Source organism: Vulpes vulpes, chromosome 13 (assembly GCF_048418805.1).
Source record: "Vulpes vulpes isolate BD-2025 chromosome 13, VulVul3, whole genome shotgun sequence".
Classification (NCBI taxonomy): domain Eukaryota; kingdom Metazoa; phylum Chordata; class Mammalia; order Carnivora; family Canidae; genus Vulpes; species Vulpes vulpes.
Window position 1 is genome coordinate 55,660,075 of NC_132792.1, and position 27,539 is coordinate 55,687,613.

At 33.7% G+C, this 27,539-nt stretch overlaps 1 protein-coding gene across 10 annotated transcripts in view; it reads right to left on the bottom strand.

Annotated features, from left to right (window-relative positions):
* Nucleotides 1-27,539, bottom strand: part of HNF4G (hepatocyte nuclear factor 4 gamma) — a 121,661-nt gene that overhangs the window by 17,779 nt on the left and 76,343 nt on the right. For 7 of the 10 annotated variants that reach the window (XM_072734450.1, XM_072734449.1, XM_072734454.1 and 4 more), the window contains 3 exons: nt 8,100-8,284; nt 4,805-4,976; nt 6-100 (listed from right to left, as the gene is read on the bottom strand). In XM_072734450.1, coding sequence (XP_072590551.1) covers nt 6-100; nt 4,805-4,976; nt 8,100-8,235 — 403 coding nt within the window. In that variant the 5' untranslated portion in view covers nt 8,236-8,284. Of the gene's footprint in view, nt 1-5; nt 101-4,804; nt 4,977-8,099; nt 8,290-27,539 lie in introns of those variants that run through there. The other 3 variants (XM_072734458.1, XM_072734457.1, XM_026012746.2) reach the window with 2 other exon arrangements.

Genomic DNA, 27,539 nt, shown 5'->3' on the forward strand with positions numbered 1-27,539 from the left:
GTTACCTTCTTTTTTCATTCCTGCTCTAAAACACTTTCTTAATCGACAATATCTACATTGATTCCTTTTGTCCTTGTCAACAACGCATTGCCGACTGAACCTATAATATCAAACAAAGATATATTAGTTTGCAGAAAACTATTTATCAAAAACAGCAACAACAACAAACATGCACAAATAAATAGATAAATAGATCTTGCATAAAATAAGTATGGTCAAATTTGGCCCAACAGGAAGAATGTGTAAGAACAATTACCTGCAAATTTTCCAGTCTAATGATCAGCATATACATGGAAATACAAGCCTCACTTCTCTTTTCTTTTCTTTTTTTTTTTTTTTTTGCAAGATTTTATTTATTTACTTGAGATGGAGTACAAGCAAGGGGAGGGGCTGAGAGAGAGGGAGAAGCAGACTCTCTGCTGATCACGGAGCCTGATTCAGGGCTCGATCCCAGGATCCTGGGATCATGACCTGAGCGGAAGGCAGATGCTTAATCAACTGAGCCACCCATGCACCCCACCCCCCCACTTCTCATGTAGTCTTTATAATAAAACAAACCTGAATGATATCTCACTTTCTGCCTGTATACATAGTATACATTATTACTTCTATCCTGAGTCACAAAAGCCAAACCTAGTTTAAAACTCTTTGGCATGTGAATTCTAATTGCTTATTGCTATATGATTTCAGTGTAATAGAGAATATATCAGAACTTCATTCCTCTGCACTTTTATGCCTTTCTCTTTTTAAATATTCTTCTATTAATTTTAAATGTGCCTCACATGCAATTGAAATCTACTCTGCCAAATTACATATCCAGAGTCAAGTGAGAACAGCATTTAGAGTATGGTCTCTGCACAATTGGTACTACCTCACACCCAATAAAATGGCTATAATCAGAAATAAAAGGAAAAAAAACAGACACTAACAAGTGTCAATGAGGATGTGGAAAAATTGGAACCCTTATAATTTGCTTTTTTGTAATATAAAATGATGCAGCTGCTTGCAAAGAAAGTTTGGCACTTTTTAAGAGAAGTTAGGCATTAGAATTACCATATGACCCAGCAATTTCACTCCTAGGTATATACACAAAAGAAATGAAAACATATGTTTCCATTGGAACTTGTACATAAATGTCCAAATCATCATTATTCATAACAGCCAAAATGCAGGGACAACCCAAATGCCCATCAGCTGTATAAAATGTGGTATACTTAGACAATGGATATTATTGCTGGGCAATGAACAAGAATGGAGTACTGATACATGCTACAAACATGGATGAACCTTGAGAACACTTCTAAGTGAAAGAAGTCAGACACAATAGGCTACGTTTTATATACAGGCATACCTGAGAAATTCTACCGTTTCGGTTTCAGACCACCACAATAAAGCAAGTATCATAATTAAGTGAGTCAAATGAAATTTCTTGCTTTCTCAGTGTATAATGTTAAGTTTACACTATACTGTAATCTCTAAACTGTGCAAGAGTATTGTCTAAAATAGCAGTGTAATACCTTAATCAAAAATACTTTATTGCTAAAAACTGCTAACCACTATCTAAATTTTCAACGAGCCACAATCACTGATCACAGATCACCATAATCAACAGAATAATAATGAAAATGTTTGAAATATCACAAGAATTACCCAAATATGACTCACAGACACAAAGTAAACCAATACTGTTGGGATAATGGTGCCAACACTCCCTCAATGCAGGGTTGCCAGAAACCTTCCATTTGAAGAGGAAAAAAAAAAAAAAAAAGCAATGTCTGCAAAGTGCAATAAAGTGAGGTGTGCCTGTAATTTAATTTCTATCAAATGTCCAGAAGAGGCAAATCTATAGAAACAGAAAGTGGATTAGTCCTTGCCTGTCATTGGAAGGGAGGGAGTTAGGGGAAATGGAGAGGGACAGCTTAAGGGTAGGTCTCTTTACAGGTGATGAAAATGTTCTAAGTTGATGCTGGTGATGGGTGCACAGTTCTGTGAACATACTCAAAACCTGAATTTTCCACAGAATGAAAAAGAGTACAGTCTATGGAATTAGATGTGAACTTAATTCCCAGGTCCACTAATTCACTCTTGATGGAACCTGGGATGGTATTTAACAATCTCAAATTAATTTACAGTTGTCAAATTGGAAGGATTTTTTTCTTTTTTTTTAAACTAAAGTTGTTGTGTGAATGTACTTTTGTGGTTTTGGGGCAAATATTATTCAATCATATGGTAAAATAATAACATTTCTTCAAAATTGTATCATAAAATTACCCATATCTACATGTATTGCTATAATACTGATTATTTGTGGCTAATTATTAATGATGGGAATAAAAGAACATTTCTAGTGATCTATAAAAGAAGATATTTCTTCTAAAAATGATGGGTAGCCACTTCAAATGGCGTGAATATAAAGCCTCCTATAAAGGAACTGAGTGGGAAGAGAGATATATCTTCAGGATGAGGAAAAAAAAAAGAATTGTTCACTTGGGAACTCATGGCTGAGGAGACTTCAGGAGAGGGAACTAGATTACCAATATATGCCAGATGGAAACACACTCAATTAACATTGATGCAAGAACTGAATAAACATGTTAAGCATCTTCTGTTACAAGATCCTGGGATAGGGATTGAACAAAGGAATATGACTTGTCTCTTCCATTCAGGGAAGCAACAATCTAATAGTGTATACATACAAGTTTGCAAATAGTCATAATAAAGGAAACATGATTTAAGAAGTATTGAATCAGCAATTTAAAGTGCTTTGGGAAGGAAAGCCCAACTTTTGTGTGACGGAAGTTAGGGTGGAAATGAAATCTGTACATCTGAGGAAATGGATCAATTTGAGACCAGCAAAATCTGAGCTTAAAAGACCTTGATGCTCCTACACTTTCATCATTATAATAACTATTTTCCAAATGGAAAATCATAGCATTTGCTTAATACCAAAATATGTAAAGAAGGCTAAGTTGGCAGCAATACTCATGATGGGAAGGTGTGAGGAGTTAAACTGTCCATGTGGTGGGAGTATTTTTTAAATTCCAAGAGTTGCTATGGGAACCTCCTTTCTCATTTTTCCCATACAAGAAGAAATATTGGTGCTGTTATTTTCTGATTCTTAAAAGTATTTGTTGGATTAGTTGTTTGGATCACACCATTTTTCATATATATGTATTTCATCTTCAATAGAACACATGACTCAAAATATATTGTTTGCATGTTATTTTGTATTTATTTTTATTCTTCATTTTGTAAAAGCACTGAATATTTAATGTAATTATAGAAATTAGAGAAAATGCTTTTAATGAGGCAAATTTGGGATGCTTGGGTGTCTCATCGGTTGAGCATCTGCCTTTAGCTCAGGGCATGATCCTGTAGTCCCAGGATAGAGTCCCACATCTCGGATTCCTGCATGGAGTCTGCTTCTCCCTCTGCCTGTGTCTCTCATGAATAAATAAATAAAATCTTAAAAAAATAATGAGGCAAATTTACTTGGTTTATATTTTGTCTCTACAGCTTTGATGTACATAAAAACAAGAATTATCTAAATATATTTTTGTTTGTTTATCAAGAAGGTTTTAAAGTAGATAACTAACTTTTTTTTTAAAACCAACTTTAAGCTATCCTGGAAAAAATTACTAGAGAACACTAGTTAGGTATTTGGAGAGTTATGTATTAACTTTTCCCAGATTCCTAGAAACCAAATGGCAACATATTGCGAGAAAGGTAACTTCTTTCCAAATGTCTAGCTTGTTTATAAAACAACACAGCAACATGCTTTTCATCAATTGAGCATTGATATTTTTCTGTTAGCTTCAGTCATCTTTTTAATAGTCCATATTTCACATAGATGTAATCTGCATTCCAGAACTGTCGCTCTGAATACTCGAGGTGGAATATTTAATCCTAACTTATACTATGATGTTGACTAGATACTATTTTTTTAAAAGCCTAGTAGAAACATGTGACATATACAGTATAGTTAAATACATTTTAGACAAAACATTAAGTTCAATGGCAAAATTGTGGCATGAGAAATACATTTAAAATTTTAGGACTGAAAATTTAATTTCATTCATTTACATTGACAAGCTACCAGAAATCATCCCCACTTTTATAATCTTGTTCAAAAGACTCAGGATGTAGAGATGTCGAAAAGAAAATCAATGTGCAGGAAAACACACAGATTTAAGTATGTCCATTGGTCCGTGAATATGTGGTTAAACAATAAAAGAACACAAGAAAAGACAAACACCAAATTTCAGACAGTAGTTATCCCTGGGAGAGAAGAGAGAAAGTGATACAGAGGTGTGTTCACTAGAGGCTTTGATTATATTGGCCTAGGTTGGGTGATAACTTTGTGGATTTTTTAAATACATTTTTAAGCCTAAAATATTTCATAAAACACGAACCACCTGTGGGAATACAACCTGCACTGGCATCCACATATCCTTTTAACACAGCTTATGGATTTTGTCTTAGAATTACAGAAACATGAAAGCTCTGATTTTCATTTATTTGTTTATTTATTTAAGAGAGAGCGAGATTTTTATTTATTTGTTTATTTATTTAAGAGAGAGCGAGATAGTGAGTGGGAGGAGGAGCAGAGGACAAGCACTCTGTGCTGAGTGGGGAACCTGATGTGGGGATTGATCTCATGACCTGAGCTGCAATCAAGAGTTGGGCACTTAACCAACTGAGGCACCCAGGTGCCCCAAAAGCTCTGATTTTATTCCCTTACTTCTTGCACACCATTTTGAAATGCTTCTCAAAGTAACTTTCTCAAAAGGAGCATCTCAAATACCTGCAGGAATATACGTGACTCTTGCGTATGCTGCGTCTGAAGAAGCCCTTGCACCCATCACAGCTTGATGCTCCATAATGCTTTCCTGTGGCTCTGTCCCCACATATAGCACATAGACAGTTGACACCATTGTCTGTGGCATTCATACTTGTTGTCTCTGGAGCAGAGCTATCTGTTAAAGAAAAAGCAGAGTAGGCTTCAAGTTAATACAGAGTATTTCTGATTTATATTACCCTACTAATGATTCACAGGCTCAAAGCAGTCCATTCCTTGACCTCTTGGAGCATACCTATGCTCTCCCTTGAACCACTGGCCACTTCTGCCCATCTCTATTCCAGTCTTCCCTCTCATATTTCTGAAAATCAAACTTTGGGACACCATAGGTCTCAGTCCCTCCAAATATACTCTTTCCCTAGGAAAGCTCTTCTAATTCCATGATGTTAAATACAAATGTATGAGAGAAAATCCACAGATTTTATCTCTAGCCCTGATGTCTTCCACGGGCATCAGTCTGAAATGCCCAAATACCTATTTAACAACTTCACCTTGAGGTTTAATAAGAATTGCAAATTAATGTTTCAAAAGCCAGAACTCTTCTATTTTTCCCCTTGAATTTGTTCTTCCTTCAGTCTTCTCCATGTCACTCAATGGTACCATCCAGTACCTAGGACCAATACCCTGGTGGTCTTCATTGGATTTTCTCCTTCATTATTCATATCCAATCTAATACTAAGTCTATATTTGAAAGACATATCGAATCCATAATTTTTCCCTTTTACCATAGCCACCCTTATCCAATCAACTATAATCTTTCCCCTAGATTACTGCAATAGCCTCTTATCTAATTTTTCTGTTTCCACCCTTGCTCCCCTACTGTTTATTACCCCAAAGTGCTCTTGGAATAAGAAATTCACATCATATTAGCCTTCTGTACCTAACCCTCAGAAACAGAATAAAGCCTATACATCTTAGGGCTGCTATAAAGCCTCGTGTGGTAAAGCCCCCTCCAACCTCTCCGATCCCATTACTTGGTACTACTTTCCATCAGCTCACTGCTCAACAGTGTTGCAATTTAACCCCTTTGGAGTCTGCTCCCATCTCATCTGTTCCTTCTGCTGGAAGGATAGTTCTTCCTCAACAAAGCCTTTGAGCTGGCTACCTGATTTCTGCTCCAATCTCACACTTTCTGTGAAATATTCTCTGAACACACATCTAAGAGTCATTGTTCATCTGCCTTTCAAGTAGAATCTAGAACCCTGATTATTTTTTAAATAACTATTTCATTTTTAAAAATGATATTATGTATTGGTATGTTCTTTCATCATCCCACTTTACGTATAGAATATAAACTTCATGATGTTAGAGAACTCAGATTTGTCATATGCACTCCTGTCTTCCAGCTCTCAGAACTGTGTCTGGCATAAAGTACGTGTCTAATCCATAGTTTTGAAGGAAGAGACTTTAAGAAATCCACATAAATAGTTTAATTTAAATATTTCTTAAATGGATTACCATTATTGATTATACCTTTAAAATCTGTATGTACTCAAAAGACAATGAATACTTTAAGGTAATTTACTAAAAATTATAAAATTGGGGCAGCCTAGGTGGCTCTTCGGTTTAGCGCTGCCTTCAGGGTGTGATCCTGGAGACATGGGATCGAGTCCCATGTCAGGCTCCCTGCATGGAGCCTGCTTCTCCCTCTGCCTGTGTCTCTGCCTCTCTGTCTCTCTCTTTCTCTGTGTCTCTCATGAATAAACAAATAAAATCTTTTTAAAAATTTATAAAATTGTAAGATAATATAGGCATAGTAACAATTTACCATATCTTGAATATAACAGAAGATAAAATAAAGGCTGTCATGCACCAATTATATTTCGTGAGAACACACATATTCTACTTATTAAAACTTCTGAATAGACAGACATTAACCATACAGAATTTGGTCAAGTTGAGAAAAACCTTAATGAGAATATGTTTAAGGGTTTATCATGTGATGTTATAGAGTTTAAAGCTAGGAATTCTTCTTTTTGGTAACATACATAAAATAGATATTAGAAATATGACAAAAATGTTAGGATTGATTGTATTCTAGGAGATTATGGAAATACGAAAAAATTCAACTCTTGCTTTCTGTTTAATGCCATACTTACGTATTGTTAATATTATTACAAAACAAACAAGTTAGACAACACAAAATTCAGTTATGTTAAATACTTATGCTAAATCTGTCCTTATTTAGTAATATACAGTCTTTTTTAAAAAAAATCGTGATCCTCTTGAGACAAATACTATTAAATATCTTAGTCAAATCTAAACATAAGGAATAAAAAAACTGACTTCCTAAGATTTGAACACAGGTTTCTTTCAATTCTCCCTGTGCTAAAATCTCAGAATTCATCTTCTGATGATTAAAAAGAATATTTGCACTAATAAGCTATTGTTTACTATAAATATAATGAGAACAGCAGTTGTAAAATTGAGGAGCACAGCAGAACATTCCCATATCCTGAGTACAAGATACATTCTCAGTCCTGAACTACACACACACACACACACACACACACACACACACAGGTTTTTCAAAGTATACATAATTAGTAGATTTCAGGTGTTCTAACAATTATAAGTAATCTTGGACAAGATTTTACCTTGGGAAAAAATTTAAATACAAAGTCAACAGTAAACTGTATTATATAAAGACATGAACTCTAAACAACTCATGCCTTATTTAAAGTTAAAAAGTTACAGTAGATAAATGCCAAGAGCTTCGTGAGGCTAAACATTAGCTTGTCAGGTAGTAAGGTTATAATATAAGCCTTTAATTCCTTTCATATTGTGTTTGGTGCAAAAACTTGATAGTGATTTTAGATGCAGTTTCTCATCAGTGGCCATGGAGAACTGAAATGACAGGAGGAGGCGACCAGTAAGTGCCTCCAGCGTTCCATATGTCATTTTAAATACTGCATAGAAAATGTACTTCACAGCCAGTCTGCCAATATTACTTACTACTGTGATTTACAGTAAATAAAGTAACTGCTAAAACTGTTCTTTTTACCTTAACTGGCCCATGACGGAACGCTGAGGTCACGTTATTATGCATAACTAGACTTTTAAAGAGTCTCAACACAAACCAGCCATAACATTACTAACTTAAATTTTGTGATGAAATGCACAGGCTCAGATATGTGGTCTTAAGAAGCAAGAAAACACAGAGCTGCCAGCTGGGACACTCAGCATTGCCCCTCCCATTATACCCGCTTTCCTTTATATCTGCAAGCAGATGAGAACTCACCATTTGAATTATATAGAATCTGCATAGTTTCAAACTCCAACGTTGTGTAAGTTGGATCCAAAACCTCGCTGTAATTTGCCATCTCCATGTCCAGTATCGGTTCCGATACCCTCATCATTGATTTAGAGACACACATACAAGTGGCACCGCAGGCCAGTGCGTGTGATGGCTGTTGGGCTTCCGATCTGTGAGTGGTAATCCAAAGTTAACTGTAACTGTTAGCAGTGGGTTATGTGCTGCAGTGGGAGGAGCTGTAAAACTGTAAACTCCTCCACGGGCCATATTCTGCTCATTTCTTTCTCTTTTATGGCATGCGAAAGCAATTCCTTGTGATAATCTTGGAATGCTTCATGGAATCACCTTATCTGAAGTGCTTAGTGGACTAACATGATTTCCTAAATTGATTTCCAGTAGACAATAAATGATGTCATTAAGTAGTTAAAAATAGAAGAGAGAATCTCTTGGGTTTCAAGCATTTATAGCATGATTTATCCTATGTAAGAGGATGAAAGCACCTACCACATGTTCTAAAAGATGGGCTTTTACTGTTAGAAATTTGATGTTAAGATGGTAAGTGGACACTTGACATAGGCACTTAACAATTTCAATTTTTCTTACTGTACAATCAAGCTAACTTTGTTTATTTTGGGGTAAAACATTTATGATTTGAAATGACGGGGATTTAGGATATATTCCAGTAGTAGCCTGGACATAACCCTAATATGACTTAACATATTCTCCTTCACTATCTACTTACATTCGAATCTGTGTCCCTTGAATGTTTGGAAACTTCCCAAGGACTAGCACTATAGTTGCTAGTACATTGTAGCCACTCTAATAAACAAGAGCCATGTGAGTAAGGTTCCGTTTCTTTTGGCTTCTAATGGCTATTAAATTCTAGGCCCTAAACTGAAATAAAATTATCCCTAACACGTGTGGATCTATATACATTCCCAACAACAACCTACTATCAAGCATCCATATAGCACATATAGCTTTTACATGCACATGTGATAGGGGACATTTAGAATTTGGGGGAACATTTAGAAGAGAGTATTCAATGGTTATATTTTACTTCTGAGAATATGTTTATTGATTTTATATTCCAAGAAAGAATTCTAGCCACATTTGTATAATATAAAGTCAGAATCTCATTTCCTTACATTTGTTAAAAACTATGGCATAGTAATATTTCTAATTCAATTTCTTAATACCATTAATTTTGTGAATATTATATCTTAGAAATACTTATATTTTTCATCTGGGAAGCCCGGTCTCTTAAAATAAACTCAAAACCATGTGAAGAATTTGTGAAGAAAACAGTAGAGTCATTTTAGCAACCAGATTCACTCAATCAAACAGTGATCACTGGAATAGTCGCTTGTCTTCATATCTTGTAGCACTCCTAATTGTGAGGATACTATCTGAAGGATCTATTTGAGGGACTGATTCTCTCTAGTGAAGGCCAACTGTACTTAATCGGTTTTTGGAGACATGGGCAGTATCCCATGGTTTCCATTTGCATGAATTAGTTCTCACTTGTGGTGAAATGACACGGACATGTTTCCTTGTGAACCAAAGCAGTGAACTGTGCATAGCCCACAGTCTTTCTCGTCTGTGTAGTAACTAAACAATATCACCCATAAAAGTGTTCCAACAGAAGGAAAAGAAGAAAAAGGTAGACAGTCATTAATTTATAGGACTCAAAACACTAAGAGAAGTGTGGGTATAGCTCAAGAGAACAACACCATCGTTCTACTTCTCCCGTGCCCACGAGTGGCATCACTATTGAATCAGGGCATTTTCATTGAGTGGAGAAGGGGCTACAGATTTATCTCAGAACAGATCCTCAAGTAGTCACTAGCAATTAATCAGAGCTGGCTTTCAAGATAAAACCTGTTTCCCATCCATACTATTGTAAATTATTTTCTCCATTTTATAGAGTCAAAAACTTGAGAATTTCCAGAAGATATAGCAGATCCAAATAGCAGGCATATCTCCTCAAGTGGGCAGTTTGTCTTCCTAATGATATTCAGATGTGGAAACACCCACAGCATCCAGTCAGCCTCAGTCTAGCAAAGGGAAATTTCTCTTTAGGTTTTAGAGTCTCAAGAAATTACAAAGTACAGTAGAAGTCTTCTTTTCTTAAATGCTGGCATTGGTAGTCTACTGAACTGGTTAAGCAAATAAAATAATTAAAACAGAATTGAGAATATGGTGTATCCATACTTAATAGAGTATTTGACTTAAATTAAATTGCTACTGTTTTGTTGGATAACCAAGACTTTTTGTTCAAATAAGTATTCGCTGCTTGTGATTCTTTATTAAATTTTTGTTTGTATAAATCTCACACACTGCCTTTGACGTCTAGTTCCCTTTTTTTTTAAATGGAGGATAAAAGTCAAAGCTAGCAGTAAAACCTAAATGCAGAAGCCTTCTAGAATTTTATATGTTTTCAAGACATTTTATACATTTTAATCAACTTGCTTTTAGCCACTTCCAAAGTATTCCGCTAGGTTTTTATTGGGGAAAAAAATCTCTTTTAACATTCATGTTTTAGCAAATTATGCAATGTTTAACTAAATCATGATGAAATAACAAGAACAGATAACATAACCATGCTATATAATGAATACAATTGATGACTATATATAGTTGGTCAGATGGTGGTCAGGGTACATTGCAACACTATTCAGAATAGCCAAGTTGGAAATAATATAAATGTCCATAAATGGAAGGAAAAGAGTATGCTATACAATGAAATACTATTCAGCCTTAAAAAGGAATAAACTATTGATACATACTACACCAAGGAGAAGCCTTAAAAATGTTATGCTCGGGCAGCCCCGGTGGCTCAGGGGTTTAGCACCGCCTTCCACCCAGGGCGTGATCCTGGAGACCAGGGATTGAGTCCCATGTCGGGCTCCCTGCATGGACCCTGCTTCTCCCTCTGCCTCTCTCTCTCACTCTCCCTCTCTCTGTCTCTAATAAATTAATAAAATCTTTAAAAAAATGCCATTATGCTCAATAAAATAAGCCAGTCACAGAAAAAGATACTACATAATTACACCAAAATGAGAAATCTATAGTCAAACTCATAGATCCAAAGAGAAGAATGGGGTTGCCAGGGGGAGGGAGAAATGGGGGGGTGACTAATCAAAAAGTATAAAATTTCAGTTAAGGAAGATGAATAAGCTATAAACAATCACTGTACAACACTGTAACTGTCAATAATATGGTACTGTACACTTAAAATTTTGTTAAAAGAGTAGGACTCATGTTACTGTTCTTACTAAAATAAAATAAACTAGATTTATGAAGAAAATCTAAACTATATCATAGGAAAATGATCAACCTTATCAGTAATCAGAAAAAATGTAAAATAAAACAATGAAGGCTGTTAAACAAAAAAAAAGAGATTCCTACTACTTAAGGAAGTTAGCCTACCCTGGAAATGAATTAGTACATTCCACAAAAGGAAGTTGAAAACTGAGTTAACCCAGGAAGTTGGCTAAAGGGAGATTAGAGTTTTTCTCATATTGATTTTAACATGAGATAACTTGTTAGTAGTTGATTTCCTTATGACTAATCCCTCCTCTCTACTTCTAAAGTTATTGGGTTAAATTCAGAATATTTCTATTTGCTTAAAAAAAGAGTAGGGGAAGGACAATGAGATGGATGAGGAAGCAAAGAAAAAAGGAAAAGAAGAAAATGTCAGAGAGAAGCAATTTTAGTCATGGTTACTTTTAGATTTCTAGTTATGTCTCATATCAAAGCAAATATCACATTCTTTAGTATTTTTTGTGTTTTCCATACTATAGTGATTGTGGAATTTTCATAATTTAGTGGAAGTGATTTTTGGAAACATTGTCCATGGCATAATTGTACAAAATAAAAATTATATAATTTGAATGTATAAACCTTAAATACACAAAGTTATGGTATTTGCATATTTTCACATTGAAGTTCAGTTATTTTCAGGAAAAAGACAGATGGAAAACACACAGGGAGCCTTTCATTATTGCTTTACCAAGTACTTCTTAAAGGTAACATTCATTAAGGCTACATTAGATTAAAAGCTTAAGTAGTTATTAAAAGAACTACATTAATTTTATGCCTAGGTGATATAGAAACAATTATCCTTAAGTAAATGAGACTTACTAAACCCGACATTCATCATTAATTTATGAGTACTTTTAAGCTTACTATGAAAGGTTTAATTGGGAAAAACATCAAAAATTCATGCTAATTCCTACAAGTAATTTATAATAAGTAGCATACATTTTCTAAAGTAGAAATATATTAAGTTAATCTAGGTCCAAAAATATAAATGTATATGATAAACTATGACCTACTGAAAATCTCTCTTAACAGAGGTCACTTTGTAGTATATGTTCGGTAAGCTGGGCAAAATATCGCTGTTCTTCAGGGTGCTATCATGGTTTGCAGACAAAGATGTACCCTCTTAGCCTGGTCAGGGTGAATACCCCATAGAGAAAGACACGGACTTGTAGATAAAAGGTCTATTTAAAAAAGTGCAACTTATATTCTTGAAGAATGTTTCTCTCAGAGCAATGGTTTTCTAAGCCAATATGTGAAATACGATATTTAAATTTCTTTAAAGATGAAAACTACATGGTGTTTAAAGAAGACAACAACTCACTTCACTATTGACTATTCAGGATAACAGCAGAAGCATTTCTATCTTATCTGTAAGACTATTAAGTCTGTTAAATTGTTCTATATTCCATATTTGATTTAATCATTCCTTCATAGCATGAGTTAAAGTAGAAAACAGGTAATAAAAATCAAGGTTATTTTCATAAAATAATTTTCGTGAAAATGATCTTGACTTTTCTTAGCCTGTTTTCTAAATTATGTAAAATAATTTTCATGAAAATAATTTGGAATATTAATATCAATATTAAAACATTACACTTTAAAGTTAGAGTTAGTAAACTTTGTTCTGTAAGCTGATTTCTTTGAGGTTACTTTTCGTTAGAAAAATATTATATTAACCCCAAAAGCACATTAGTAGTTTCTCTTCTTTCTATATTTCACCTTTTCAAGTATGACGATTACATAAATGTGATCTCTAAAGGTTAGATGAAGAAGAATAACTATTCACATCAGCTCAGTGTGGTTTTCAATGTAAGGAAACCATTAAGGAGAGAATCTGCCCAGTAATGTGATGTATTAATCTAAAGCAAAGCCACCTTCCACTTCTCAAAAATGACTTAACTAAAAAAAAAAAAAAAATCATTATTTTCCTTGCTGTCACTGTCTTAACCTAACCATCAGTCTTCTTTTGAAACAAAAATTTTGTCTCTTCTCTACTTTAATAGGGAAAACAAGCATATTAAAAAATTTAAAGAAACAAAACAGACATTTTAATCTTCAGAGCAAGTTGCGATTACCAACATGCAAAGAAAGAAATTTGGAACTGACTGTAATGATGAGATTCTATTTTCAAAGAGCTTCATAAATCCTTTCTTAAAGTCCAGATTATATAGCATTTGTATATAAACCAAAACAATTTTCCTTGTCTTCTTTTTCTTTTTACATCTGACAATCAAGCAATAATCAGCAGAACCACATAACTCGCTTAATCAAAGTCATTCCCAACGTTAAAAATGATCTACTACGATTATTTTGAAACACACTTCTAACCTAAAATTGCTGAAAACTTTTAGTATTTAAACTGAACTTATGGAGATTTTGTTTACATATTTTTATAATTCTCTTTATAAATAATAATAATTATCCATGGCTCATTGTTCGATTTATATTGCTTTTTAAATCATGATCATAGTCCAAGGAAGTAACTGTAAATTGTTATTTTAGATTCATCTTTTATCTGATCAATGCAAATAATTCCCATCACTACTAAAAGAATGCCATTTTCTAGTAAAATCTAAGTACACTGGACAAAGATGCACCCTATGAAACAGCTGAATTAGTTTAAAAATATGTTACTATTCTTTATAATATTCATGATTTACTTCCACTATTCATATTTTTCTGATTTTCTCATTAAAACATCAGATTATTATTTAAAAGTAGTTATAGAAATAAATAAGATACAGTTTTGACTTTAGTCAAAACTGAAAAATAGTGGAGACTGTATTAGCATGAAATAAGTTACTGTTAGGCTAGACCAAGAAGGACTGTACAGCCAAGTTGTAAATGTGACCAAGAAAACATTCTGAGAAACAGCGAAATGGTGATAGGAGAAATCTGCATATATTAAACCTACTTTCAAGGTCAGTTGCCTTGTGATTCAAAACAGACTCTCCTTTTCAGAAGATAAGGAGCTGATTAGTACTAAATTATTAACTGGAATATAGATTATACTGTACGGAAAATAAAAAAATCTGGATATAAGGGACGTTAGGATTCGACAGCTACTTATTTCTGCATCGCCTTTTTACAATGGCTATTACCATTGTTGCTACTGTCAACTCAGCAAAGTTAGTCAGAATATTCAAGATTGTGGTGGCATTCTGATATCAAAGTTGCTGCATTATGCAAAATGAAGGGAAGGAAGTTATCAGTGTTGGCCAGTACCTATTTCAAATATGTTCTGAAGAAGTATAATGTTTAATAAAAATAGCAGCAGTTTTACTAGCTGGGTGCAAAGTTAAGATTTGAATATTTTGAACAAACATATTGTGGCCATAAAATTTAGATAGGAACCGTATCTATCCATCCATCTAGCTAGCCATCCATCCATCCATCCATCCATCCATCCATCCATCCACCCAGGCTACTTACATAAATACATACATGAGAGTTATTGTTTCTTCATTTAAAAAAAAGTAGTAACAGACTATACACACAGAGTAAAGAACTGCTCAACATTCCTCTTTAATGCTTTTTTATATAATAAAAAGGAACAACATATTAATGTGATACTTGATTTAGATAAAACTAAATAATATTTGCCACTCTGTTTAATAAAGGTAGGTATGTGATTGACTCAACTGAAATATTACATTTATTCCACCTCCTTTTATATACATTTCTTTTTGAAAAAAGCAACTGGGTTTTTGAAAATACCATAATGAAGTGTTTCTTTTGGGATAAAAATACAGGACAAAATTAAAATGATATTAATAGCAAGCAAATATTAATGTAATTTGAACTATACATCATAGTAAGCTTGTGGCCTTTGGCAGTGTTGAATTTCAAAATTAAAGTAACGCAGGCTATTATCACTCTCAAATAAGTCAAATAAGTAATTTGCAATTGTTTAATGTTTAACTTGTACATTAGGTCAGTGATTCACAAATTCTGCTATGCATTAGAATCATCTGGAAAAGTTTTGAAGACCTCAAGGCCCAAGTTACATCATATACTAATTAAATTAGAATGTAGGGTGGAGTCAGGTATCGGAGTTTTAAAAAATCTGTAGGTGATTCCAATGTGCAAGAAAGTCTAGAAACCACTGCTTTAAGCTGTAAGTTCCTGAAGGCAAAACTTTATATTCTTTACTTATTATTATATCTCCAGGCCCAGAATAGTGTCTGCCATATGGTCAACAGTCCCCAAATAATTATTGAAAGTATGAATAAAATACATATGCAAATAATTAACTTTGACACAGCAGAGCATTTATATGGAGTACATAAGTATATTTTGTATGCCAAGCACTTTTCGAGTCATTATGTATTTTTACGTGAACAATGAGAAAATTTCTGCCCTCATGAAACTTATAATCATGTAATAATAATTTATATCTTTATAAAGAGATGGATAATTAAAACCACTGTCTTTCCACTGGATCTACAAAGCTGGGCTGAAAAATATCATTAGCATTTTATACACTTAGACTTTGAAATAGCTAACTTACTGCTTTGTAGGTAAATATAAAGAGGCATAAATCCTCTTATTCACTAATTCCTCAATGACTGTCTTAATTTACACTATTGTTTATTCTTAGGTATTTCAGAGGGACCATGCTGCAAAAACTGAATTGGCAAATAGAACCTTTGCTCCTAGGAGAAACAGAAGATTAAGTTCCTGTGAGCCTCTGATCCCATTTTTATCAACCAATCAATTTGCAACCTGGCTTTATGTGGTTTCTGTTCAAGACCCCTTATCTAATACATACATGTACATATCGTTGATTCATTAACATTGAACTCGCAGCATTATAACTCATGCTTGAATGAAGCTGATCTAAAATGTATTTTCTCTGTAAGGCATATCCCAGCCTTCCCGCAGTTTAGGAATACTAGACAGTACTTTAGCACCACACTTGGGGGGGCCTTTAAAATAGCAAAATCACCAACAAAAAGCACAAATATGAGAAAAACATGGTATTAAATATGTTATGAAAAGGATATTTATTGGTATGAGAGCTGAAACATGAAGGCAGAGCATTGCCTTATATAATCTCAACTGGGAACATGCTCATCCAGCAACTTAAATTTTTTACCAGTCAGCAGATCCACGAATGACTGCAAACGGACCTTGAATATTGATTTTGAGGTTAGAATATATTTTACAAGTAGGCATATGTGTAATCACGGAATCTGCATATAATAAGGATCCAATATATATATATATATATATATATATATATATATATATGCATTATTACTGACGTTTTCAATATGCAAGAAAAAGAAAGATATTCATTGGTGGTGTAACATATTAATTATACATTGAAACAAAGAAAACTTCCTGAGAATTATAAAGTTTTTTGTAGTCTTTCAAATAGAAAGTTTCAAATAGAAGCTATATATATATATATAGTTTTTAAATTCAATTTTTAAAAAGCTATGTGACCATATATCTGTTATTAGTATTTGGGTTTAAATGTAAAGAAACAATTGATAGATATTAATAAATTCTTTCTCTTTGAGGTTTGTCCATTTCTGTTGATCCAACCTCCTAATGTTTCTAAGTCATTTTATTTGATACAAGAAATCAAACAATAACTTTCAATACTAGGCCCTTAAAAGTAAAACTCTATTTCTAAATCTTTAATACAAAAAAAAATCAGCCAGGGCACCTGGGTGGCACAGTTGGTTAAGCACGCGATCCTTGGTTTTGCCTCAGATGGAGCCTGGCATCAGGTCTGTGCTCAGCACTGAGTCTACTTAAGATTCTCTCTCTCTCTCTCTCTGTGCCCCTCCCCTGCCTAAGATAAATAAATAAATCTTTAAAAAAAAATCAGCCAGTAATTTCACTGTGATATTGGGTTATGACAGTAAATGGAATGTTTGTTCAGACAAGCACCTGAACCTTTGCTCCTTGCAGAAATAGAGGGTTAAGTTCCTGTGAACTTCTGATTGCATTCTCATCAACAATCAATCTGCAACCTGGCTTTTTGTGGGTTTCTGTTCAAAGACCCCTTATCTAATTATATTATATCTATATATTATATAGATATAAAATATATATACACACTAACTTTAATTAGAGCAATTTCATGTTTCAGTGATTAATATGCATCATGATAGCAGAAATATTTTCTTCTAACTGTTCTCCTCTCAGTTGTGGAAAAGAAAATGAAAAAGAACGAGCAATTTAGGTTAGAATTATGGACCTTCTGGAAAAATATAAAACACAAATATGTAAAATTTAAATAAATATTTGTATCAGAATACTAGGAGCAAAAACTTATTTTGCTTAAGTGTTAAAAGCACATCATAATAATTTTTATTGTATTACCACTATTTTTAAATGAAAATGAGTAAAAAATTAATATCAAGTAGAGAAAGCTATATAGTAAAATTGTATAGTATCTGATCTATTTTTCACAAGAGCTGAAGCTTATACAGTTTTGATGGGACTCTTGAAAAGAAATAAATTTCTGGAAACACACTGCCAAGGCCTGGACAGGAACCAGAAGGGGCTCATGCCAGTGATGGTCCTTGAAATTGAAGTTTCATTAGCTTCTCTTGAAATCTAACCCTGACTTACCAAATACAATAACTGTCTTTATTTAAAATTATATTTTCTGATTCTTCCTTTACCTGTGGGGCAACTCCCCCTTTTTTCTTCCTTATCCACCTCATAAATATTTTTTTTTTAGCTTACTGCTTATTTTCTTTTGGAATCTCATGCATTTAAAATTACCATCACTATTTAGAAATATGATTCCAAATTTTTATCATGATTACTCCATTGCAAAATATAATTTTGCATCATCTACCAATTGAGCCAACCAGGTGTCCTAAACCTTAATCTTTGGTTAATCCTTTTTACCCTAGAATGCTTTTCTGTCATATACAGTAAAAGTTTTTCACAGTATTATAAGTGGGGACCAAAAACTTCAATCTGGTTACTGTGAAGTTAAAAAAATGACCCAGGTGAGCCTACAGAACTAGTTGGTTTAGAGGTGAAATGTCAGGTGGTTTAATCCAAGTCTTTCCAGGTTTCAGAGGTAGTTTGGACATGATAACATTTGTCCACTATGGCTAAAATATTAATGGAGAAGGTTCTGGATATTGTCATTGGTTAGAATTACACCAAGAATATAAGAATTGCCAAATATTATCCCCAAACTCTTATTATTGTGAAACAGGTCATTGCACATCGTATACATATACATATACATATACATATACATATATATGCATATACATAAAATTATAAATATAAAGTACAACTCATTTTACCACAGCAAACAAAAAGTTTTCCTTGCTGATTTTCCTAACTTGATCCTGGTATAATTATTCTTCCAGTAATACACACACACACACACACACAATATTAACAATTACAGCAAATTTAGCCCACTTTAATCTTATCAATTCAATAACCAAGTCAGATTTATCCTAAATAATACGTTTCTCATTTATCCCTAGCTATTCATTCTGTTTCCTAACGCAAGATACAATCACTTCCTGTGTGAGCTATTCCAACAGCTTCCTAATCTTTCACTTGCCCCTCATTCATTTCATTATGTTTTTTCTATTCTGTGTATAGGTGACTATTTCTAAAATAACTTTTTTATGATGTTATTCTGATAAAAAATGTAATGACTCTAAGAACTTAAAAAGCATATAGCATGGACATAAACGCATAAGGTAGGTTTTCAAAATTACTCATGATACAACATTAAATGATGAAATATTTCTCAAGACAATCATTTTAGGTCAGACTGATCTTGTAATTTCTGGAGTCTTTTCTCCTCACTGAGGAAGAGGTTAGGTATGTAATTATAGAATGTTTTGAATGGGTTACTCATATCTCCTTTTATTGTGTCCAAACTCAATGCAATTCTTTCTAGGGTTATATAATCTTACCTAGTTATTCATATTCCTTATTGTATCTAGCACAATACTATGCATATAATGCACGTAACAAATTCTTATTTAACGAATATATTAATAGAAAGTCAACCCACATGAATATCATAGGTTTCTAAAAGGTGCTCATATCTCTGTGTTCAAATTCTAATCTATGGCTAGATGGGAGTGTATAGTTGCAAAACCTTATCATGCTATACTTATGTATCTGTATTATACTTCAATAGAGTATAAAAATTAATCTGCCATAAGATTGTACCTTAAAGAAGTGTTACTATTTCTAGCAGATTAAGGTAGCCCATATAAAGTGTTTTTATTAAATGTTTTCATTTTTTGGCACACAGCAGCCCATTAAGAAGAAGTGACAGTGATTAACAGTTTTATGAAAAATACAGAATAGCAAATATACATACAGAGAGCTATTTTTTCTGGTCAGTTATAATCAATTCATTTTGTTAATGAAATGTCTTGGTAAGTCTTTTTTACTAAGTTTAACACACTCTTCAGTATTATGGATTTGGGGGAGGTTTTAAAAAATCCATTGAGTCCCTCTATGTAAAAAAAAAATCTTCAGTAACTCCCTAGTTCCTTATAAACTACTAGTTTCTTGTATAATGCTATTGTACATATGAGCTTCCCCGTAAATTTAATGTACTCAAAGAAGATTCACATATATACCTCTTCACTTCTTTATTTATTGTTCATCACCAGGGTCCAGAATTCTTTTTTTAAGATTTTATTTATTCCTGAGAGACACACAGAGAGAGGCAGAGACACAGGCAGAGGGAGAAGCAGGCTCCCTGCAGGGAGCCTGATGTGGGACTCGATCCTGGATCCCGGGATCACGTCCTGAGCCAAAGGTAGATGCTCAACAACTGAGCCACCCAGATGCTTCCGGGGTCCAGAATATGGAGACAATTACTTTATTATGTATGTAGCAATGGAATCAATGTGTTTTGTTTGTATGACTGAGGGAAGAAGAAAATGAATTTTTTTTTTCTATAAGAAGAAGCCATTGCAGCAATAGGACTTAGGGATTACTTAGCCTATCAGAAAATGATGGAGATATAATGTTCAAATCCTTGATTCTAGAAGGCTAAATTAGCATCTAGAAAAAGCATGACGGGGGAAGAAATTCATCATCCTATGGATTCAAGGAGGTTACTATTCCTTCGCATCTTTGACTGACTTTCCCTTTTTTATGCCATCTGTTTCATGGTATGCTTCAGTTCACTTTGTCTACCTATTTAAAGACAAGAACCAAACTCCAGTGAAAGTATTTCCATTATGTAGGCATGACATAATTCCAGCTTTATATTAACTTATATGTAATATCTCTCTTGAAAAAAAATGGAATATCATGTTTGAAATACCACTCCACCAAAATTTAGGTGGGCATATTAGGAAAATCATCAAACCATAGCAGTAGTTCTCAATGAATGGTGGTTTTTTGCCAGCCCCAAGGAACATCTAAAGATGTCTGGAAACATTTTTGGTTGTGACAACTGAGACAGAAAGGGAGGTGATACTGATATTTAGTGGGTATAAGCCAGAGATGCTGCAAACACCTTCCAGTGACAGAGTGATGATAGCTCAGGGCAAAGAATCACTAGGTCAAATGTCAATAATGCTGAGGTTGGGAAACCTTGACCTACACCTGGGTTATGTGTCCTCATTTAAAATTAAAAATATTTTGAATGCGAATCAATAGTAATAATGTATTAAGCATTTTGAAAATAGCAAGGATCAACTGTGATCATATGCTTGAGCCTTTTGGAAATTATAAAGAACTGCTTAATCATTATTTATTTAAACTTATTATAAATAAATGTTTACATAAATATATTGTGATATATATTCTAAGCTATATATACATAGCCCCTTAAACAGTATCTCCATAGACAGGCAGTAATACATACATAAAAACTTAAATAGGGGTGCCTGGGTGGCTCAGATAGTTAAATGTCTGCCTTTGCTCAGGTCATGATCTCTGGGTCCTTGGATTGAGCCCCCCACATCAGGGGCTCCCTGCCCAGTGCTTCTCTCTCTCCCTCTGCCCCCTGCTTGTGCTCTCTCTCTCTTTCTCTCTCAAATGAATGAATAGAATCTATGAACTAATATCGAGCATAGCAATTGTAATTGTTGTGCAGAATCTTTTACAAAGAAGTCTAACAATATAGCTATTTCCCCCCACTGAAAAAGAGCTTTGTTGCCTCCAAAGTTAATTTTAATAACCACATATTATGAAGGGAGACATACAATAACAGGAGATAGGGAGTGAACTGTAACTTTATAATAAATATGTAACAGGAATTTTAAAAGACAGTTTTCATTCAAAAGATAGTGACTGCATTTTTAAAAAAGTTGTTTATTTATTCATGAGAGACACACACACACACAGAGAGAGAGAGAGAGAGAGAGAGAGAGGCAGAGACACAGGCAGAGGGAGAAGCAGGCTCCATGCAGGGAGCCCGACGCGGGACTCGATCCCAGGTCTCCAGGATCATGCCCTGGGCTGAAGGCGGCACTAAACCACTGAGCCACCCAGGCTGCCCTGATTGCATTTTTTAATGTCGTTAAAAATACGCTCTTATTATAGTATCTTTGAATTTTCTATTTGTGCGTTTTCTTAACTGGACTGTCAGCCCGACAGTCACTTACACTCAGTTTTCTGTGATATCTTTGCTGTTTTAGCAGCAAGGCAGGTCTTACACTCTAAAGTTTGGCAATCTCACCTTCTCTCATGGTTGCAATTTTATATATATATATATATATATATATATATATATATATATATATATGAATACACACATGATATATAAACATATAGATATAGGTATGAACAGGCAGAGAGAGATAGACACAAAGACAGAAACAAAGTCAGACTAACACAGGCCTGTTCTCATCCAGCTGCGTCTTGGATGTCTCCCGACTAGCTCAAACTCAACATGCGCTCTATTGTCTTCAGAAAGTACTTATACATTCCTGAGTCGAATCTACTTCTCCAGCATTCTCTTACCCTCTAATTGGCACCATCATCAGCCCTGAAGCCCAAAATAAAAATCTAGTTTTATTAAATTCTCTCCCTCTTCCCACCTCATCTACTCAATAGTTGATCCCCATCACATTTATTCAAAAACACCTCTTGAAGCATGACTTCATTCCATCCTTTCTATGCTAGTGGTCATGGAGGTTAGGGACCCTGCTCGGGACCATGTTCAGGACCATGCTCGGGACCATGTTAGGGACCCTGCTCGGGAGGCACGGTTACCAATCCATGGCCACAGCTGCTGCCCTTCTGAATCTCCCACAATGATCCATAGAGAAGTCATGTTCCCAGCGACCACTGTTTCATACCATACATAAAGACTAATATATATATATAATATTATTTAGCCATAAAAAAGAATGAAATCTTTCCATTTGTGACAACATAGATGGACCTTGAGGGTTTATGCTAAGTGAAGTGAGTCAGACAGGAAAGACAAATACTGTTATGTTCTCTCTTATATGTGGAATCTAAAAAATGAAACAAAACAAAACAAACAAACAAAAAAAACCCACCATGCTCATAGATATAAAAGAGATTGGTGGTGGTTGCCACTGGCAGGAGGTAAGAGACATGAGGCAACTATTTAGTTTTTATTTTGTTTCAGGTTAAATAAATTAAAATTTAAAAAGTCTTCAATGATTTCCCACTGCTCTTATAATGGAGTTCAAATCCTTTTACATGTAACACAAGACACTTCAAACTTAATGCTGGTCTTCCTCTTCAGCTTCATCTTTTTTCAGTCACCCGTTACCCTCTAGGCTTCAGTATTAATGGATTTCCTCAGTTCAGGTGTTCTCTTGACTCCAAGTCTATTTACATAGTTACAGCTTCCCTGTTTCCCTCATCACACTGTTCTTCCAATATAAGATCAACATTTGTTATTGTAATTACACTGGGTTGTGTTTTTAGCAAGACCCCAAGCTCTTTGAAAACTGGTACTTTTTGTTTTCTTACAGCTGCATACCTAAAACCTGAATTTATTGGGGGATATAGCATAAGATGGGATCTAACTTCCTTTTGATTTGTATTTAAATAATCACTTTTATATATATGCATGTTAATTTATATATAAATATTTCATATTTATTAATATGTATATAAATATATTACATATTAATATATAATTTATATATGCATATATGTGTGTTTATATATATATAGTAAATCCCTGTGAAAACAAATCCTATTTGGACTTATAAGATTAGCAAATGGCTCAAGGCCTCTGTCCAGGTTTCCTTCTCAAACAGTGTCTCAAAGTTCTTGCTGGGGAAAGAAGGTAGCATAGATGTCCTAGCCTAATCTTACCTCAGGAGAATGAGATTTCTTATCTATAAAGACAGTCTCCATATGGTCTCTCTATTTTTACACTATTGTCTCTGTGTATATTACTACTACTAATAGCATCACTGTAGCCTAATAATATTGTTTAATATTAATACGGTTAGTCTCCATTCATTTTTGTCCTCTTTTTTACAAAATTACTATCTCATTCTGTTTATACCGTTAAAATTAACTTTACAATCCTTTTGACAAGTTTTACCCAAACTATAAATCAATTCAAAAGCTTCTGAATTCTTTACACATCTTAGTTTTCTTACCCAAAAACCTGGCATATCCATTTATTACTTTTTACGTTTTATTCTAAAGCACTTAATTATATGATTAGCTTAAACTTGACACACCTCTGTTCACAATTATTTCCAAACACCATGTATTTTAAAAACATATTACTAAATTTTAATGGGATAGTTAATACTTTTTGAACCAGTTTTGAAACTTTATTATAAATACTAAATAGTTTTATAAAATATATTTGTAAAAAAATTTACTGTTTTCCTCACATATTTAATTATAAAAGCCTTAAATGATTTATCATTAGAAAATGCAAATTTTACAATGCATATAAATCAAAATTTAAAAGTCAATTTTCCCCTTCCCAATTTTAGCCCTTGATGATAGAATAATAGAGACAAAAGTTATAATAAAATAGGTAGGAAGGCAAGTAGATGGGTTATATATAAAAATAGGTAATTATTTATTTCTTCAGATAATCTATATATAAATAAATGAAGTATGTATTTCATGAACGCTCATTCTCATCGTAATGTACACACATACATGTAGAATTTACTGTGCATGTAAGCTTTTCATATGTCTACAGAAATTTTCAGCTCAAATGAAACTGTAATGTTCAAGCATCAAGACATGAATATCATACTACATGGATACATGGAGAATGATCTCATTTTTAATCACTGAAAAAAATTATTTTTCCAAAAAGATTTTTCAATGGTTCCCGCCTAAGCTCCTGTGTGACCTTGCATCCCATCAAAAAATTGGCAAAATTGGAGGGCAAAATAATCCGTACGGATTACCTCTTGATAGTATGTAGGGGGAGAAAAGTCAGATTTGGGAAAAGTCAGTGCACAAGCAGCATATTTGGACAATATTTAGGTAATAATTTTAAGTGTAGTGAGCCAATTCAATCATGAAATCTACTAAGCTTTGAATTAAAAAGGAGGTCAGAGGGAATGATGTTCTAGTAATCAAGATACATGCTACCTACGTTATAGGAATTAAAGGATATGAGAATGAGGTGGCTTGTTAATTATTTCCTCTGATTATGTTACCTATTTATCCCCATGTACATTTAAATATTAATCAGAGATCCACTTTAGTACAGTGTTATTCAAAAGGATAAAATGAGGGAAGAGTTCAAGTACAAGATAAACAGGCACTTACAATGAAGATAAGAGTTCTCTGCTTACTGAACCTAGTATTTAATAACTGCTAAAGCTGCTTGTAAATTTTATGATAGATTTTATTTTTGCTATCTTTAACTCCTGCGTTTATGAAATTAGTCTTTGTTTGAACTTTCAAATTCAGATTTTTATACAAGAATCACTAGATGTACTTTCAGACCTATATAACTTTTAGGCTATACAGCTTCTAATACATTAGAAGATGTGTGCACTGTGGTAGAAAAAAAGAGTACCAACTGCCTAATCTGGAATTACTTACATCATCATCTTTAAAAGCACACCCACATTTTTCAAATGCAGAACGCTTTCATTTTCATTAAGAGAGAAAAATCACTAAACTAACCAATTTTAAAAGTGCAGTTTCACCTCCAAGAATCTTAAACTCTGGGGATGTCTTTTCCAAATTTTAAAAAATAATAATAATTAAAATGCACCGTGTTAGTTATTACAAACAGACTGTCAAGGGTCATTCCACTTAACATTGAGTAGTAAGCAGAGTTAATTATTTAGAGTCTGTGTATCTACAAAATATTTAAAATGTAACAGAGTTAAATGAATTCACCACGTTCTTCTTCAGATGATTTTTAAACTAGTGGAACAAGTGGCAAGAATCCCCAAATATGTATACTTGCAACTCTTGTATCATGTACTTTCAGTAACCCCTGTATTATGGAGATTGCAATATAATTCTTCTCAGCATAAGGCACATTTGTGTTTGTTTATGAGTAACCGGACAGTGAAACTGACTCAAAAAGACTGCAAGATAAAACAGTGTTCTTATATATTTTGCTTTAACTTTGTCCATATTTTAGTGAATGAATATAATTTCAAAACATTGTGGTTTTTTGAGTTCCAAACTTCTGAAACCTTTGTACTGCTAATCTTGTGCTGAAAAAAGGATTAAAGAATCAGATAAAAAGAGAAGCCAACTCATGGTAGACCGTGGACGATCGTAAATTCATTTGGAAATTCCAAAGGTATATTTGGGAGAAAGAAATGTGTAGTGTAAATGAATCAGAAAGAATCAGCTAGCATGGACCTTAGAGACATCTAAGACTAATACTTCATTTGTGCTTGAGGAAACAAAGAGGTTAAGTGACTTGTCAAAGGTTCACCAACAAGTTAGCAGGAGAATCGGGTTTAGCAATCAGTAACTACATCAAATATTTAGCGGGTAAAATCAGTACACCCAAAAACTAACATCTTTTCGAAAATGTCACCCTACAAAAACAGAGATCTTCTTTCATTTTTTTCAAGTTTTTATTTAAATTATAGTTCCTTCTTTATAAACCCCAATAAACTACTGATAAAATCTTCTGAAAAGAATATTACTCAGTGATAATCATAATAAGTATTAAGAATTGAGTATATCCCAGATTCTGGTAAAATTTCTATAAACACCTTCATTAATGAATGGAATTAAGAAAAATCTACCTTCCTTTCTACTCACAGCCCACCAAATATAATAGGTATAATTCAAAATCACAACATTACAGACCTAGGCAGATAAGAGACTCAAACTAGCTTCCACAATTCATAATTCACTGTATAGGATTCCAGGGTTGCTTATCTGTAAGTAATAAGAGATTATTTAAATTTGTAATAAAAATATCAAAAACTTAATAGTCATCGGGGAACATAAACATACAATTTAGACAAAGGGAAATGTAAACAGAAAACTAATACATGGGAAAATTCTAAATTTCGTGATAAGCAAAGGACATTCATCTCAAAATACAATTTTATGCCTAGCAAATTAGCTTATTTGGTAAATGACAACACTATATGTTGCAGAAAACCAATATGACTCATACAATGCTGATAATATATACTGCTTTCCTCCAAACATGTATATGCATATGGACATATAATGAAATGTTATAACCTTTGCCCTAGTAATGCCAGTTCTAAGAATGTGTCTTTCTTGAGATTTGATAACCACCACTCCACTGGTATCTTAAAAGCAGAAATGCTATTGTTTAATATAAAGGGTAAGGTTATATTTTCTGTTTTCTTTCCTAATCATGCTCAGAATTTTATTGGCCTTTAGGATAATGGAGGTAACTCAGCCTCATGTATTCTGAAAATAGTCTACAAGGATTCCTCAATCCTTAGGTCACCTGGATTTGTATTTACTGACTTTGAACTAGTTCCTATCCACAGCAAAGGATTACAGCTTTTGTGATGACATGATTTTCCCATAAGTTCCCATACACTCCCACTGGCACACCCAGAGCTGTTAGCAATTGCCTGCCCTGTGGGTATAAGTAACTCCCTTTCTAGCCCACTCAAAAATTCATTTCATAATTTCGGAGAGTTAGAGTCTTAATTGGCACAGCAATATTTCAGTTCTTTTTCTTTC